General features: G+C 45.6%; 1 protein-coding gene and 1 long non-coding RNA gene across 16 annotated transcripts in view; one reads left to right on the top strand and one right to left on the bottom strand.

Annotated features, from left to right (window-relative positions):
* Window positions 1-1,480: 1,480 nt before the first annotated feature.
* On the top strand, window positions 1,481-3,922 carry LOC135253702 (uncharacterized). Its single transcript, XR_010329679.1, has 2 exons — window positions 1,481-1,545; window positions 2,364-3,922. It is a non-coding gene; the product is annotated as an uncharacterized LOC135253702 (long non-coding RNA).
* Window positions 3,923-5,757: 1,835 nt separating this feature from the next.
* osbpl9 (oxysterol binding protein-like 9) overlaps window positions 5,758-17,897 on the bottom strand; it is a 36,938-nt gene continuing 24,798 nt past the window's right edge. For 3 of the 15 annotated variants that reach the window (XM_064333294.1, XM_064333299.1, XM_064333309.1), the window contains 15 exons: window positions 16,903-17,007; window positions 15,049-15,208; window positions 14,116-14,228; window positions 12,595-12,713; window positions 11,893-11,978; window positions 11,471-11,744; window positions 11,174-11,208; window positions 10,876-10,961; window positions 10,661-10,771; window positions 9,980-10,043; window positions 9,736-9,876; window positions 9,475-9,553; window positions 9,233-9,324; window positions 7,971-8,106; window positions 5,758-7,621 (listed from right to left, as the gene is read on the bottom strand). In XM_064333294.1, the coding sequence (XP_064189364.1) occupies window positions 7,547-7,621; window positions 7,971-8,106; window positions 9,233-9,324; window positions 9,475-9,553; window positions 9,736-9,876; window positions 9,980-10,043; window positions 10,661-10,771; window positions 10,876-10,961; window positions 11,174-11,208; window positions 11,471-11,744; window positions 11,893-11,978; window positions 12,595-12,713; window positions 14,116-14,228; window positions 15,049-15,208; window positions 16,903-17,007 (1,676 nt within the window). In that variant the 3' untranslated portion in view covers window positions 5,758-7,546. Of the gene's footprint in view, window positions 7,622-7,970; window positions 8,107-9,232; window positions 9,325-9,474; window positions 9,554-9,735; window positions 9,877-9,979; window positions 10,044-10,660; window positions 10,772-10,875; window positions 10,962-11,173; window positions 11,209-11,434; window positions 11,745-11,892; window positions 11,979-12,594; window positions 12,714-14,115; window positions 14,229-15,048; window positions 15,209-16,902; window positions 17,008-17,897 lie in introns of all 15 variants that reach the window. The other 12 variants (XM_064333298.1, XM_064333301.1, XM_064333303.1 and 9 more) reach the window with 12 other exon arrangements.

The raw sequence follows: 17,897 nt of genomic DNA, 5'->3' as shown, positions 1-17,897 counted from the left end.
GCCTCAGATTTATTGCAATTGGTGGTTGCAGGTTTCGTCATCCTGTTTGGTCAAGAGTAGCAAATAGAGGTCATCATTGTGGCACAAGTTTAAGTGGTACAGAGACCAATTTGCACACAATGCCACAATGACAGCATACCGTCATTCATGTGGGGGTCTGTGGGATTCCATGGTGACTACTTTTTGAAAGCTCAGCCTGTAAAATTAAAGACAAAAATCGATTGGGGAAACTGCATTTGTTTTGAGAATAAAAGCAACTACACTGGTTTCTTTTAAGTCATGAAATTGCCAGAAAGTAAATTAAATTACCATTGGAATGTTGAATCCGTTGGTGCCATTGGGATTTTTGGTCTGGGGGGGAAAAGTGTAGTTATTGTATAGAAATACATAGATTTTAGAATGGCAAAACAAGCTCATCAGATCCCTTCTGCCCACTGATTATTCTAAAATCCTTTCCTTAATTATACTTCAAAATGAGGTACTCAATCATAACGTGTACTACAGCAACACATAAAAACGCACCTTTCACATACAGAAAATCTTCTAATTTTGCATCGTACTGCAACCATCTAAACTTCGCATGCAGTCAAAAAACCTTTAAATTTACGCCTGAGCGCTAGACGTTGAATAAATACTGACATTCATCCTTGCACAATTGCTGTCCTCAGCAAAAGACTAATAATAGCAAGGTTAACACGTGCTTCAACAACTAACTACACGTTGCAGAACTTAAAGTAAAATAGCTTGTATCAGCGCATTATAAACTCAGCCTATTCGCTACCTAGCTAGAGCTAACGTAAGGAAACCAATTAAGTAACGTTGTCCACAACATTGGGCTAGCAACTTTGACCAAATTAACAACCCACGTGGCAGCCAATTTACCCTTACTGTACAACAGGGCCCAACAAGAGCCTGCCGCCGAGAATTGTTCTTTAAAGATCGCTAGCTAGGTAAACAGTATGTCTCAAGACATACTTTAAATATATTCCAATGCCCACTATGTACCTGAAAGGAACAGAAAATCAAGAAATTGCAGGTCAGCACATTGCTAACAGAACTGACTAGTGACTTACCCTAACATAAAGCTGTAAGGAATGAGGCCGAAGAGAGGAAGCTCTGTAAATTTCATGGGTAATCTCATCAACTACGATGATAGCCATTGGCCAGAATTTATGTTCGACCACTGACCGTAAATCAGCTGCACTTTTTGAAAACGCATAATCGGGGTGGGCATTTCACTCAAATAAACTGATCCTGGATCAGACATTTCGAATGTCTCGCATTGGCTCATGGGAAACATTTGCAATCTTAATTCCTTTTAAAAAAAAAAACTTTTAAGTATACTATGAACACAGAAATATATATGCGTATTGAATACAAATCAAACAAATTAATAAACAAACTATAAACATTAAAGTTCATAGGAACACGTGATGGTACGTCATACGGATCTGACGTAGGAATTTTGCTGATTACGTAGCTACGTTAAGCACTGACATGATTTTGCCAGCGGATATTTTGTGGAACTATTGCGTGTTGCTAAATGTACGTTTTACCATGACCTAAGATATAAATTACGTTTATAAAACTGAATAGTTTGTGTAACCATTTCGTGTACATGTTGATGTGGTTCATGATTCACCCTCCGTTCATAAAGGCAGAGGATACTGGAATTACCGCCGTAAACGGGACACTAAATAGGTTGCGAATATGTTCGATTTTTTAACTATCACACAATTGAACTGATCTCGTGAAAACTGGATTGGGGCAGCAGAGAACTGTGTTCGCCCAGAATGTCAAAGGCAGTTGCAGCGTGTTTGGCTGGAGTTCAGACCGCAGATTTAAACATCTACACAGAACTGATGCACTTGTTGTACGTCGCTCTGGAAAAGAGCGTCTGCTAAATGCCTGTAATGTAATGTAAAAAAATGTAACTGTTACAACTGGAACAACTATCCAAATATATGAAACACAAATGAGCTGTTCCAGTCTTAATGCAGCTATGTGGTCTAGGGGTTTATACTCCAGCTAAAAACACTGCAGTTGACCCTCAGTGTTTACGGCGAACATCAGTGTTACCAGTTTGGAAACGGTGGGTGTTGACACCCTGTTAGGAATCAAAGTTCATTTTGGCAACTGGGGAAATATTCTCAAGATGTTTTTGAATGTAGTCGCTCACTTTCCACCTCTTTGACTTAACACGTCCTGCGCTCTTGACTTGTGTGGGCACATCCCATTCAAGCACAATAATGATTTAAAAAAAACAATCAAATGTTACAAACAACTCTAGTTGAATGTTCCTTCACCAGTGAAATCTTAACACCAGGCTGCTCTTTTCCCTTGCCAAATCCTGCCCTCTGCAGGACCTCTCCATCACCATCGAGTACACCACAGAGACTCCTGCCCAGACCGCCAGGAATCTTGTTGTGAATCTACAGTCTTACACGGCCCATATTGCTCTCATAATGCACTCCTGCAGGTTTGCACTCTATAACACCTGCCGAATAAGACCATTCCTCACCGAGGATGCTGCCCAGCTCCTGGTTCAAGCTCCCGTAACCTCCGGATTGAGGTACTGGAGCTCCCTCCTGGCTGGGCTTCTGCAGTACAGCCCCTTCATCCAGAATTTTGCTGCCTGCCAGATTTTCAACCTTTGAAAATTTTCCCATGTCACTTCCCTCCTGCGTTCCCTTCACTGGCTGTCTGCATTAAAATAAAAAAATTCAGGCCATGGGCCAGTCCTACACCCAAACCTGTGCTCTACGCACTGTTGCCACTGCCGGCCTGGCTCTCCCCTCCCTGCGACAAAGGACCAAAAATAAATAAATAAATAGAATCGGTAGCAATAACCCTCCTGATAATTTCTCAGTATGTGAAATTTCCAGAAAATTGGGTATACTTTCTATCTCTCCAGAAACATTCCCACTCCAGTCAAACAAAAGCCTTCTCAGCATTGAACAAAAATAATGTTTACAATGGAAATCCTGATTGATTTACATGCTTCACTTAAAAAGCCTACAGACATTGGATGGAAGACCAGATTTTATAAAACCAAGTTTGGCATGAATAACAAGCTTGATCATGTCATTTTAATATGGTTAGCTAGAACCTTTGCATACAGTTTGGCATCAGAATTTATTAAGGAGATGGGTCAGTAGGTTGTGTAGTTTGCAGAGTCTTTATTTTTCTTCAGAAATACAGAAATTCTGGTTGAGTTTACATGGCGATGGAATGACATTTCTGAATTAAACAGTACAGTAATGTTTTTTTTTCCTTTCTAGTTAATTGAGGAAAGGGAGCATCTAGCACTGTACTTTCTTGTGAGGTGAGTTTAGGGAGCTTAAGATCAAGTGGAAAAACTGGGTTTAAAAAAAAGAACACAGGAGTCATTTAGTTTAGAGTAAAAAAAATATTTCTATGCTAATTTGTTGGGGGTCGGTGAATAGACTAGCCTGCATCAATTTAATTAATGATACACTAAAAAATACACTAAATATACACTAAATAAAAATAGTTGGAGGCATGGAGACATCAGTGGCAGGTGAGAAGGTGGACAGAGAGGAAAACACCACTGAGGAAAAAAGTGTGATGAGGCCAGAATGCTGTAAAACAGGAAGCTTGAAAAATGTTTTCCTTTTTACAAAGAATTTTGCAAAATGATCTGCAGTGAGAGGGAGAAGCAGCAAGGGATCTTAGCATGAGGGACAAGCTGGAGAACAGTGGCCTGGGTTTATGCCTGTCAACAAGGTGCTTTTTTCACGTCAGGGCAGTCCCAAGGTCAAAGCTGACAGACCAAGTGAATATGCAGAATACATACACGAGCTATTTATATACCATTTCTGTACGTTAGCTTGTAATTCACATAAACTCTTGGTTACAATAAATGATTTAGAAATGTGTCTATCTATTTTCATTTACTTTATGCTATAATTGTTTTTTGTGTTTAATGTGATATAAATAAACCTGTATGTTACAACACACACCCGAGAAGCTAGTCAATTGTAAGTATTTTAATATCATGTCAGTACCCGAAAGGTTAAAGCCTTTACTCCAGTAGTACGCATATGATGGCAGGTGTAACTATTGCTGTGTTTTTGCGTGCAGTTTAACAGGATGACGTTTCAGCACCTGATCGACCAGCAGGGGTCGCTAAAGTACGATGAGACGCGAATTGATCGCAGACCGTGAGGCCCCATCACAGACATTCATTTAACTAACCCAGGGGTTCCCAGACTTGGTCCTGGAGCCCCCAGTGTATGCTGGTTTTCGTTCCAACCAGTCACAATCACAGAATTTTGACAAGCTGTTATTTTTTTTTATTAATTTGGTGATTTTCACGTTTAGAGGGATTATTATTTAACAGTCAGAAACAGTTATGAATGCCATAACAAATTAAATTCCCATGTTCATATTGTGCTTATTGTGTTATATTGCAAACAACTGCACCAAGAAGTAAAACTTCAAATTAAAGATAAATCAAAAGGCTCCTACCTGGCCACTAAAACTAACCATCTGGAAGATAATGAAGAATCCAATGACAAGGAAAGTGATGAGTCAAACCTGCAACGTATTAATAAGTTTAAGGAAAGAATTATGAAAGAAATTAAACATGTCCAACAACCTAATTAGGAGCCTATTTATTTACCTCTATCTTTTGTTTGATCAAAAAAGTCACATCTTTTTAATTGTTTGCAGTGTAGCACAATATCTACATGGGAATATGACTTCAGAGGGTAAATAATCCCTCTGAACATGAAAAGCACCTAATTAAGAAAAACATTGCAGTTTGTTAAACTTATGGGATTGTGATTGGGGTTGGAATGAAAGCCAGTATGCACAGGGGGGGCCCAGGAACAAGTCTGGAAACCACTGAGCTAACCTAAACTTGTGAGGTCCCAGAGGGACGCCTGTACTGCTCATGCTGAGGGGAAAACTTTGGAGCTCCCATTAGAGAGAACATGAAACGAGACTTCCCCAATAAAACTTCCCCAATGATACTCTGAAATCTGATTGATGATTACGTTTCAAATGAAAAACAGATTGTAAAAATATGTAATATGTAATAAAATATGTACATTTTAATAAATACGTACCAAAACGTCTGGACTAAAGCAACCATCGTATCACAAACTGCCCCACATAATGAAATTTATGATCACAAAAAACTGACTGATGAAGTTTTCTTTGGTTGTTCAATCCTCTTGGTTTTCTATGTTGAATTCAATGGGCAGTAAAGCTCTTGTGCACTCAACATGCGCAGTAGAGGCTATTTCCCGCTACTTTCTAGGCTGCGAAACCATTTACAGATTTGCAAATCCATTCTACAGATTTATGAAACCATTTATAGATTTGCAAATCCATTCTACAGATTTATGAAACCATTTACAGATTTGCAAATCCATTCTACAGATTTGAGAAACCATTTACAGATTTGTGACTTCTGCTTAAAAAATACCTGCCTACTTCCCTGCCTGGCCCCTCCTACCCTCGCATGTACACTCTATGGGTCCCATCCATACACTAGAATGAGACCAGTGCCATAACTGGATGAACCAGCAGCAGTCTTAACAATACAGCAGAGTACTTTAAAAAATACTTTAAATTTCAGTGGCCCACACATTTGCCCAAGCAGAAGCATGCAGACGTGAGAGTGGGGGGTAAATATAAATGAAAGATAACCTTTAAAGTAAACATCAGTCATATTGTATAATGGTCTCACTGTTTTGTTAAAGTGCTAAACAAGACAAACTCAGAACACAAATTTATGGAGGTTTAATATTTCGCATCAATGAACATGAGAATCTGATACAATCAATGGTTATGATTTGAAGAGAATGCAAAATAAAAAATACATTTTGACTGCTCTTTCCAAGCAAGTGATATTGAAATGAATGGCAAGGCCTCAATTTAATATTCATTTACAAAAAACAACATGAAAAAGAAAATATAATGGCTTTAGTTCACAATCTCTGCCCATTCCATTACAAGAAAAGATAGATTGCCTATGTAAGACTGAAATGAAGGGGAAAAATCCAGCTTGGCTATTCATAACATTTGATTCAAAATAGGTAATCGTTTTTGGGTCTTCATTATAAGATTCTGTGCCCAAGATGTAATCGGCACTAAAAGACTACCAAAGAGTATTGCCACTTCTCATAAAACCAACTGATCCTCCCCAGTACAGGACTTTGGCACCTTTCAGCTCATTAAACATTAGAGTTCTGGATTATAATCTAATTTAATGAGAGAGCTGACGGAACCAAAGCCTTCAGATGAAAAGGTTTGTCACCCCGCTAACTGTACACACCGTTCAGCCCATTTTCCCCTCATGGGGTTCAATTCAGAAACGTCTCCCAGAGGAGCAGCACAAGGACATTAAGGGCTATTGTGATTCATGGAGGTTACAAAAAACTATATATAATATACATTTATATATATAATTTTTTTTATTTCAAGGTCCCAGGCAGTAGCATTAGCATGTCCTAACCATTGAGGATAAGCACTGGCTAAGCCTGCAAAAGTCGGGAAGGCAAATTGCAGGCCACTATGCTTTCCAACGGGCTTAGATGACGTAAAACAGTAATTCTACGGAAAAGGTCAGTTCATGAATCAAACCAAGCCGGATCCTATAAACCTAGCCTTTCCGATGTCCCTGTGCAGCTACACGCTCATGAGCACACAGCCTGCGTTCCTCAAGGGTGGTGGGAAAATAGAACAGCGTCTGTCACTGCTGAGTGTGTTTCGGTAGTGTCGACCTCGCCAGCGCAGGTCTTCTGCTTCTCTTCAGCATACGTGTGAAATTACTGTTGGGACTGAACGGGGGAAAAAGGGAGGTCCAGTTTACATACGGGACAATCTGTCCCAGTGATGGGGACAAAGCTTCCTGATGTGTGACCGGTGAATTCATATCCTTCAGCAGTTAATATTGCCAGAAAGAAAGAAAAAAATAAAAAATAATGAAACCGAACAAAAGAATAATATATATAATATATATAAATATATATTTATATGTACAGCTGTAACAAGCTGTAGGCAAGCCAGGTTGCCCCCCCGCCCCCCCCCCCCCCTCTGGTTCCACCAATAAGGCCTTCGAACTCCCGCGGCTCCAGCCTTCATTCCTCAGTCCTCGGTTCCCTGAGATACAGAACGCTGTCGTTTTCAAGGTTTGTTCGATCTAAACACCGCCGCCCCCCCTCTGCGGGGGAAAAGAACAGCCCCTCAGGACGCCCCCCCCCGCGCGGGCCCGCGGGGCGCTTGTCTGTGTTGGTGAGGAGCTCCCGCTCCGGTTTTTATTTTGCTCGTTTCCGAAGGGGGGGGTGGGGGGGAGGTGGAGGTGGTGGTGGTGGATGAGGGGTCGGCGGAACACTATATTGGAGAAGTTTTTTTTTTTTTTTTTTTTGGAGAAGTTTTTTTTTTATTATTTTGAAAATGCAGAGCCGAGTACATATTCTAGTAGCGGTCATCGAAAGGCTTGGATGAGAAGTGGTCTGTAAAGGAGTTCTTATTAAGACTCTGTCGTGTCGCATCCGGGGGGCCTCGGCGATGCTCAGTGCCGTTGTGCTGCCGTTCTCTTCAGTAGGGGCTCATCGTACACCCAGCACTCCCCGTCCTCGTGGAACAGCTGCGGGGATCAGACACACAGTCACTGCTTACTCAACCACACGGCACTGCCCCACATTCACGCTCGTGCTGTTCCTATACCGTCACGCATGCTTTACTAGGGACAAGTTCTCACCTGCAATTCAGTCATCCCTCAGCAAGAGGGCGATAGAGCTTACCTGTCAGTCAATCATCACATTGCCCCTCCCCAGTAATCTACATCAATTGACCCTAATTAAGCACAGATGACCCACAGATTCCCTTCTCCCAAAATCATCCATTGAGGTTGCAACAACATCAGCGAGAGTGATATACTATTGCGAAATGTTAATGTTATGCAAATGTTGTTAACTTGATGTGCCTGTCCTTACCCTGGTCTCCCACTGGACCTCGTTCTCCTTCCTCTCCCGAGCCTCGGCCCTCTGCTTCTCCTCCAAGCGGTGCTTTGCATCTGTGGCTGCGTCAATGTCTCTGAGCTTCAGGTTAGTGGTGACATCCTTCCACAGCCTGAGACAGGGACGGAGAGGGAGGCAGTGAGCGGCCATGGTGACAGCTCCACAGCAGAGACTAAAGACAACCTGCAGCCATTAACAGCCACATCAGGGGAGTCCCAACATCTATCAGCCAGATCAGGGGAGTCCCAACATCTAACAGCCACATCAGGGGAGTCCCAACATCTAACAGCCACATCAGGGGAGTCCCAACATCTAACAGCCAGATCAGGGGAGTCCCAACATCTATCAGCCACATCAGGGGAGTCCCAACATCTATCAGCCACATCAGGGGAGTCCCAACATCTATCAGCCACATCAGGGGAGTCCCAACATCTATCAGCCACATCAGGGGAGTCCCAACATCTATCAGCCACATCAGGGGAGTCCCAATATCTCTATCAGCCACACCAGGGCAGTCCCAACATCCAATAGCCACATCAGGGGAGTCCCAATATCTCTATCAGCCACACCAGGGCAGTCCCAACATCCAATAGCCACAACAGGGCAGTCCCAAAATCTATCAGTTTTTGTTTCAGATGTGGGCTTAACAGGCCCAAAACCTTAAAAAATACAGGACTGTATGAATCTTCATAGTGATGCTGAACCTAGTGCACTGTGTGCAATCGGAATTAGCCATGGTAACAAAAAAAACAAAAAAACCAAGGTCTTAAAATGAACAGAAATGTATAATTCTGATTATGCTTGAACACCAGCAGTTACAGAAAGTATGAACTGACTCTCAAGCAGGTCTTTTCACTCTGTATGTTTAATACCAAAGCGGTTCATTTGTGCAAATCAATAAATACATAAAATGATATCTGAACCAATGTATGATTTATATTAGACTCTAAACGATTTGCTTTCCTCATTAGTTTTAGTACACCTCTCGTTATATTCATGCGGAATTGAACTGCCCTTGGCTGGCCTTTATTTGACTTTGTTGTTGAGCGTTTCTGAATGTTCCCAAAGCTGAGCAGGGACGCAGTTACTGGAAGAGAGCAGGGATCGATTCACAATCAAACAACGGCCAATTACCCTCTTCAGACAAATTCCAGAGAGAAATAGGACTAAAGAGAGTTAAATCAGACCTCTTTCAGCCACTGACTGCAAAGCCCTGTAATGCCAAGACATATCCTCACCGGCGAGATTCATAGTCCAGCTGGTCCTCCAGCTTCCTCACCCTCTTCTTGACGATGCCCAGTTTCTTTGTGTCGATGAATAAGGAATTCTCCTGCACACAGAAATGAGCCTTAATGTTTTCCTTCACATTTTCAAGTATGGTCCAAATTGGATTTTCCATTTCATTTTTTAAAAACTTTTACAGCAGTTCATTATGTGCACGTTATCCCAGAGGTAAAGACTAAAGAAAGGCTGAGCTCACCCCTGACGCCCATTTGGCGTACATCACTCCGTTCCACTCTCCCTCGATGGAGCAGAAGGACTTCTTGTCATTGGGAGCACTGCCAAACAGGCAAACGCATTGCACCGTCACAGTCCGAACACAGGGCACAAATTCATTCAGCCAACACGCTGATTACAATACGACTGATTTTAACAAGAGCGCAAAAAAAAAAAACAACAACCACTGAGACGTTAAACAGAAACGACCTCGCGAGCGACGTTTCGGCAGAGTGACACCTACAAAATGTCCGCCGTTATCCTGTGCTTCCGCCCGCCGTAGAAGGGCTTGGTGTGGAATGTGATGGTGGCGCTGTAGCCCGACTTGGAGCAGGAGATGTTGCACTCCCCGCCCAGCTCCACCCACGGGACGGTGAGGATTGACCTGGAGGGGGGGAAAAGGCGGAACACACGGACGTCACTGCACCTCCCTTTCCGATCCCACCGCTTGCTGGTCAGGAGGAGCGTAAGGAGGAGGAGGGACCTACCTGCCGTAGCCGTTGGGGAAGGTGAGGATGTAGTGCTCGTCGTGCTCCAGGCAGGACACGCAGCCTGCAGGGGAAACAGGCACAGAGAGTCTCAGAGCTCAGGAACACCCGGGGGGGGGGGATCTCCATGACTACCCAACGCTCTCAGGAGGAGGAGGAGGAGTGCTGCTTCAGCACTGTAGAGCTGAAACCAGTGCAGCATGTTTTATTACTGCACTCCACTGCACTGCACAGCCCTGTGTGCCCTGATCAGGATGAGCGGACCCCCCCCCCCCCGACAGTCTACAGATTCCCTGCCCCAAGACAGCTCTATTACATCTGCTAATTTACTCTGATTTATTTGCATGCGTTTCTCAGGGTTTAGCACTGTTGCTGACGGAAGCTAAACAGCTTTCCGGCTCCACTGACAGTGCAGTCAGCTCATGAGCAGGTCGGCACCAGCCACACGTGGGTAGAGCTGGCCTAGACCAGCACAGCAGAAATCAGGGAAACCCACCAAGAAACTAAACTGCTGGGCAGTGAGAAACCAAGTTCCAGCTTACAGCTTACAGCCTACATCTGCATGCACTGCCTTAGAAGTAATTAAATATGATCAGAACATTTTATGACTTAAAAATATTTTCTTTGCATTCAATGAAAGGTAACTGAATTGCAAAAAAAGGAAACAAGGTGGTCTCTTACCCTGGCCGATATTATGGACCCCAATAGACATGCCCAAGAACTTCGACTTGGTCCAGATGTGGGCATTGAACTGGATCTTTTTACTGAAGCACTCTGCGTAGAAGGCGGATACTGGCAGAGGAGGGAGAGAGACGGTAGGGCTTATGGTGAGTGAACAGCACTGTGCAGACGGAGCGAAGCGTGAATTTTTTTTGGGGGGGGGGGGGGACACTTACTTGGGGGGTGATGCGAGACCTGCTCTGCTACGAAGGACACGTTGCCCTTCCCACACCAGGGCACCGGGCCCTCTGACACCGGCTCCTGAGAGGGAGGGAGACAGAGTGAATGAGGCTGCTGGGTTTTTAGGGTTTTTACTCTCGTGCTGACAGCTGGGTGTTTCCCCCACCCTCCTGGGCCTCTGCGCTCACCGCTACTCTCATCGCTGCACTCACCGCTGCACTCATCTCTGCGCTCACCACTACTCTCATTGCTGCACTCACCGCTGCACTCACGCGCACTCACCACTACCTCATCGCTGTGTTCACCGCTGCGCTCACCGCTGTGTTCACCTGCGCTCATCGCTGCACTCATCGCTGCGCTCACCGCTGCGCTCACCACTACTCTCATCGCTGCACTCACCACTGCACTCACCGCTGCACTCACCACTACTCTCATCGCTGTACTCACCGCTGTGTTCACCGCTGCACTCACTGCTGTGTTCACCGCTGCGCTCATCGCTGCACTCACCGCTGCACTGACCGCTGTGCTCACCACTACTCTCATCGCTGCACTCACCATTGCACTCACCGCTGCGCTCACTGCTGTGTTCACCGATGCGCTCACCGTTGTGTTCACCGCTGTGTTCACCGCTGCGCTCACCGCTGTGTTCACCGCTGCACTCCCCGCTGTGTTCAGCGCTGCACTCCCCGCTGCGCTCGTCTCCTCGGACTCTGCCGGCATGTCCCAGTGGCAGAAGAACACCTCTCCCAGGATGGGGTTGTAGGGCTTCTTGGCCACGGACCCTTTCCGACCCGCGTGAAAGGCCGACAGGTACCACTTCACCACCTGCACCATGCGCTCCCTGGGCTCCGGCTGGTCCGCGATGCTGGGACAGGCAGAACGGGGTCCGTCAAACAAGAGCAACAGTAGCATCTACTGCTTCTTAATATTCCTCAACCAACATCAGTATTCTCTGTACGTGAGATACAGAATGAAGAAGCAAAAACATCTTAGTCTTAAAACGGAAACCGTACCTAACGAACAAATCCGGGTGGGCGAAGAAGTCAGCGTACATCTCCAACAGTGACCTCCTCTCCAAGATGAACGTAGGCAGGACCACCTGAGGCCGAGAGCAAACGGAAAACAGGCGAGGATATAAGGACACAAACCGGGCAGGAGACACGAATGAAAGGCAAGAGGAAGGTGACCGAGCGCATCTTACACCGTACCATATTCACATACATTCAGTTACGTGTACACTGATAATAATCTATATAATTAAGATAGGAAATGCAAAGCTAAACAGAAGCACCTCCAGCTGGTGAGGTCAGAGGTGGGCAGGGGTGCAGGGTCAGTGTGCAGGGGTGCGGAGGGGGGTTACCATGGTGAGGTCGGAGGCGGGCAGGGGTGCAGGGTCAGTGTGTCGGGGGGTTACCATGGTGAAGTCAGAGATGGGCAGGGGTGCGAGGTCAGTGTGGAGGACTGCGGATGGGGGTTACCATGGTGAGGTCAGAGATGGGCAGGGGTGCAGGGTCAGTGTGTAAGGGGGTTACCATGGTGAGGTCAGAGATGGGCATGGGTACAGGATCAGTGTGGAGGGGGTTACCATGGTGAGGTCAGAGATGGGCAGGGGTGCGAGGTCAGTGCGGAGGACTGCGGATGGGGGTTACCATGGTGAGGTCGGAGGCGGGCAGGGGTGCAGGGACAGCGTGCAGGGGTGCGGAGGGGGAGCTTACCTTGGTGAGGTCCATGCCCAGGCGCACCTGGGACAGCAGGTGCATGATGACGCTCTTGTGCTCCTCCACCGACTCGCCCTCGCCGTCGTCATCGCGGTCATCGTGGCTGTCAAACTGGTCTGAGAACAGCGGCAGAGTCGGCGTCGGTGAGGAGGGCAAACGCAGTTAAGACCAACACACGTGAGCTCAGGATCATGTGCCAGAGCTCATGTGTGTACTGCACACACAGACGATTGTGTAATGCGTCTCCCTATCCTAATCAGCCCACAGTCTGCACACTTCAAAAACTCCCGCCGGCACGTATAAGACTACTACATACAGCATGGAGTAAATCATCAAGCGGATAAAGAGACCAGACCTTCAACCTGTGTTCGTTCCTACATGACACTGATGCATTTTCATTATTGTAAAAGTTTGATGCAAGAACGATTAACAAAATATAGTCGAGTAGAGCACAAATTATGGGGCCTTCAAAGTAGACAAACAGCGTCCGCTAACACAGGCAGTCACTGCAGGGGTAGTGCTGGTGCCCACATTCCCGGGCGTGATACTCTAGTGTGAACAGCACATCTGAAATGCGCCAGGGAAGGTACGCTACGCTAAAAGCCCCATTAACGCTGATAATTCACACTTAACCATTCAAAAACAAAAGGGACTCAACGCCTGTTCCCATGAAATCAGCTCCCAGCTCTTACTACAAAAAATCTCAAAGCAGTTGCTTGCCTCTCGGTAAATGCTTTGTGAATTATTTTAATTTGTGATTGGTCACAAACAGTTAAAAAAATGTGACCAATAGCAGCCAGTGTGGTTATGGCATTGCATTTTCAGTGGAAGTATTTCATGCGCAAACGTAAAGCACCGAGCGAAGCAGGACTTGAAGCGAAACGTCCCCTTTCCAAAGAAACCTGAAGTGATACCATTTCACACAGAGGAGCTGCTGTGACTGTGGACATGAACCAGCCCAGTTCCTCTTCCCTGTGACCTTTACGAGTGAGCCAGGACACCGCGAATAGGTGTGTGAGAAAAAACAAATGCATGTGCCTTATGCTACAAGAGCGCTGGATTATGTGTTGGTGTATATGTGAGAGCAGGTGAGATGTGTGTGGTGTACGTGTGTGTGTGTGCACACGTGTGCGTGTTCTGGTGTGTGTGTGTGCACGTGTGCAAGTGCAGGGTGTGGAATTGTGTGTGCGTGTGCTACGTGGCATGTGGAATGGAGTGTGCGTTGTGTGTGCATGTGCGGTGTGCGTGTGTGTGTGTGTGTGTGGGGTGTGGAATGGTGTGTGTGTGTGTGTGTATGAGTGTTGTATGTGTGCACACACGTGTGCATGTACAGGGTGTGGAATGGTGTGTGTGTGTGTGTGTGTGTGTGTATGATTGTTGTATGTGTGTGCACACGTGTGCGTGTACAGGGTGTGGAATGGTGTGTGCGTGTGGCGTGTGTGTGCGCATGTGTGGGGTGTGGAATGGTGTGTGTGCGGTTTGTGCATGTGTTGTGTGTGGGTGCTGTATGGACAGTACCTGCGTCAGTGGTGCCGTTGGACATGGAGGAGTTGAGGGAGTCGTTGGTGTCTGGCCGTTTGAGGGCAGCGTCAGCGCCAGTGTGAGGTACGGCAGCCGCACTCCTGGAGGAACTGAGGAGGGAGGGAGAGAGGGAGGGAGGGAGGGAGGGAGGGAAGCAGAGAGGGAGGCTGGCTTATCAGACCTGTTATCACAGCACGAGGCTAAAGCCCTCAAACTCAATCACACTGTCTCTGTATGGGAGCTGGCCCCTCGTTCCTCTGTATCTCTGTGCCATTTCCTGATCAAGTTTTTAACTGGACGCTTAAGAGCGTCCTCCATGATAATCATCTGACTTTGCCTGCACGCCACTGGAATGTGATTCTGCAACAAAAACTAACTGAAAAAAGCAACCAACCGAATCAGTAAGCGATCCCATAAAACAAGCTGATCCACTGTTAAACCACTGAAGACATGAGTCTGGGACACTGCTGAGGGAGGGAGGCCTGAAATTTAGCCCATGGAAAAGTACCGTTTAAACAAACAAATCATTACATTCATGCTAACTATCAATGTCTAAAATGAGCCTAATTACTCAGAGCAAAGGAAAGTGCAGGTATACAGAGGACTTTTAGACTTCAGTGTACAGGTGCTCAAAGACATGCAACTTCCTAAATTCAGACAAAATTGAAACTGTACACAATGCACCATTCATCAATGAATCTTCACACAAGCATTGTATAAAATATCAATTCATATCCCAAAACACTGCAGCATTTGACTTGATTTACAACTCGACAAATACTTTTAAATGCTTGTATCATTACAAATCCATACAAAGTTCCACACAGCACAAAAATATCAACCACCGACTTGCAAAAACTCGGGCGTGGCAGAGGCAGAGGCCCCGCCCCCTAGCGTCCGGGGGGGGGGGGGGGTGGCAGCGTGACTCACTCCATGCCGTGCTTGGGAGACGTGCTGCTCTGGTAGAACTCGTCGGCATCGTAGAACTCGTCCTCGCTGCTGGAGTAGGAGAAGTCGGGCACGGTGTTGGACGACAGGTTTATGTGGCTGGGAGAGGTAACGCTGCTGCTGGGCCCCGAGGGCCCGCTGCCTGAAACACACGCGCAGAGAGCCTCTTCAGTACCCCACATTAACATCACCCTTCTGCTGACACATGCAGCGCTGTCACACAATACGCCATAGCAGTTCCATATTGTATATTTCATGCTGTGCATGACTGTTTTATCAATACTGCGTTGAAGCTGCCAGCGAAGCAGCACTGAGCTAAATCTTAGGGAGATAAGGGACCCATACTGAATTTATACTGATTTCAACCTGCAGCCTCAGCACTGCTCCATTGATTTCACTTCCTTTCACATTAGCGCTGTTCAGAAGTGAGAGGGAAATCACACACTCCTACACTGGACAGCCACACTACTTTTCATATGTGAGAGGGAAATCACACACCCACCCTCCTACACTGGTGAGCCACACTACTGTTCAGAAGAGAGAGGGAAATCACACACTCACCCTCCTACACTGGAGAGCCATTATACTGTTCAGTAGTGAGAGGGAAATCACACACTCATCCTCCTACACTGGAGAGCCACACTACTGTTCAGACGTGAGAGGGAAATCACACACTCACCCTCCTACACTGGAGAGCCATTCTACTGTTCAGTAGTGAGAGGGAAATCACATACTCACCCTCCTACACTGAAGCGCCACAATACTGTTCATAAGTTAGAGGGAAATCACACACTCACCCTCCTACACTGGAGAGGCACACTATGACCTGGCCTCCTTTGTTCAGCTTCCCCTCGCCATCTGAACTGTAAAGGTCTCATTCCTGTCTCTTACCCGTTTCATGTCCCTGCTCTTCCCCTCCTGTATCGCCACATTCGCTGCTGCACGTTTCCTTACTGCAAACTAAAGCACTTTTATTTACAGTACTTCAGCAAAAATGGAGAGGGCGTACACCCTAACAGCTTCAGGATTCCTAATGACTGAAGAGAGAGAGTACACTTGGGGTGCTGCTCTTTATCCTCAGCTTTCCTCTCTCAGATACTACCACTCTTTATTTATTACTGTTGATTATGCAAGCAAGGAGAGAACAAACCCCAGACAATATTACAGCCATATCCAATTAAATTACACATAAGCTATCCGTCATTTGGAATTAATTCAGTCTTTCTTCTCATTTAATTTATCTAATATACACTAACCACTCATGAATGATAAATACAGCAATGCTTTCAATGCCCAGAATGAAGCTCACCACAAATGGCTATTGGCCTCCATTTTAAATTAAAAATACATATTTTTAAAATAAAACATATATATTGATTTTGCGGAACCAAATGTAGCTTGAAGCGAACTGTAAGATTATTTTAACATGTAAACCAGAAAGAGTCTTCATATTACAGCATTATAACTTTTTTTGCAATAATTTCTGCATGACACTACAACGATACTATAATGCAATCCAATTATACAAAGTTAGCAAGCTTTGTAATAAGTTGGATGTATACCTTTTGCTTTGTACTAAGCGTGTGTTTCTGTAGTATATTCTTTTCTGTCAACGCACTATATATAACTATAGTTGGATGTTAATCATTGACCCTGCCAGTGTTGACTGTTCACTCCTGACGCTGTGCTACTTTGTAAGTTGCTCTGGATAAGAGCGTCTGCTAAATACCAAACTGCAAATTGTAACGAATCATTTTTCAGCAACACACATTCACGTAAAAGCAGAGTCACAGGTCCGAACGCAGGCACGGGGTACAGGAGCGCAGGCGCAGCTACCTGTGCTGTTGGGCGTGGGGGTCTGCAGGCTGCTCACCACCGTGGTCACGGGACCCACAGGCAGAGAGGACGGCCTTTGCTCCGCCTTGCATGTCTGAGTGTTATCTGCACACGGGGAGACACGGAGAGATCACCGTCTTTACTGCGCTACAAAACGAGGAGAACAGCCTAACAGAGTTAGGGATGGGATAAAGCCATGACAGAGTTTTAGAGCAACGGATAAAACAGTATCCCATTATCCGCAGCAACAGGAAGCCGACAGAGAGGGCTACCATCCGACACACCGCTCAGAGGCTATTTATATTGATTGTCCTGCACTGCAGAGTCTAGTTACCCATAAACGCTGTAAGAAGGACACAGAGGGGAAGTAGAAAGGTGATCCAGCATCACATATTCAGTATTCAGAAGCAGCACTGAAGATCAACTTTCAGCCAGTAATAACTAGCAGCCTTTCTTTTAGCAGTCACATTAAAATACATTTAAAATGCAGCTTCCCAACGCAGCAATTATATAATATGGGCTTAACATCTGGACACATTTAGAAAAACAAACATGTTTTAAACATATTTTCTGAACATAAAAAAAAAACTGGCTGACTGTCGGGCTGCCTTCTCTCAGTAACCCCAGTTCATTCCCTCTCTGTAAATCTGTACGAAAGTGTCAGGCTGTCCATGATGCTTAGTCACATGTCAGATGACACAGATTCACACACTGAATTAGCGTCACAAACGCTAAGCTGATCAGACGGCAGAGTGAGATAGGCAGGTTGCAGCGGGCGGGATGCTGCTGCTCTACCCCCGAGCCATGGTTACGATTATCCAATCACAAAGTGGCATGACCATTACTCCCTCTCATTAAGGGATAACACAGTGAAACGAAAGGCTGTGACAGGGCATGAAAAAAACCAAACCCGTTTGCACCAGATTCTTCCATGGCTGCTCAACCCATTTTCAGCTTAATTTCAAATGACGTTTTGACTGATTTTTAATCTCATT

Source organism: Anguilla rostrata, chromosome 4, assembly GCF_018555375.3.
Source record: "Anguilla rostrata isolate EN2019 chromosome 4, ASM1855537v3, whole genome shotgun sequence".
Taxonomy (NCBI): Eukaryota; Metazoa; Chordata; class Actinopteri; order Anguilliformes; family Anguillidae; genus Anguilla; species Anguilla rostrata.
This window is presented reverse-complemented; position numbering and strand designations above follow the sequence as displayed.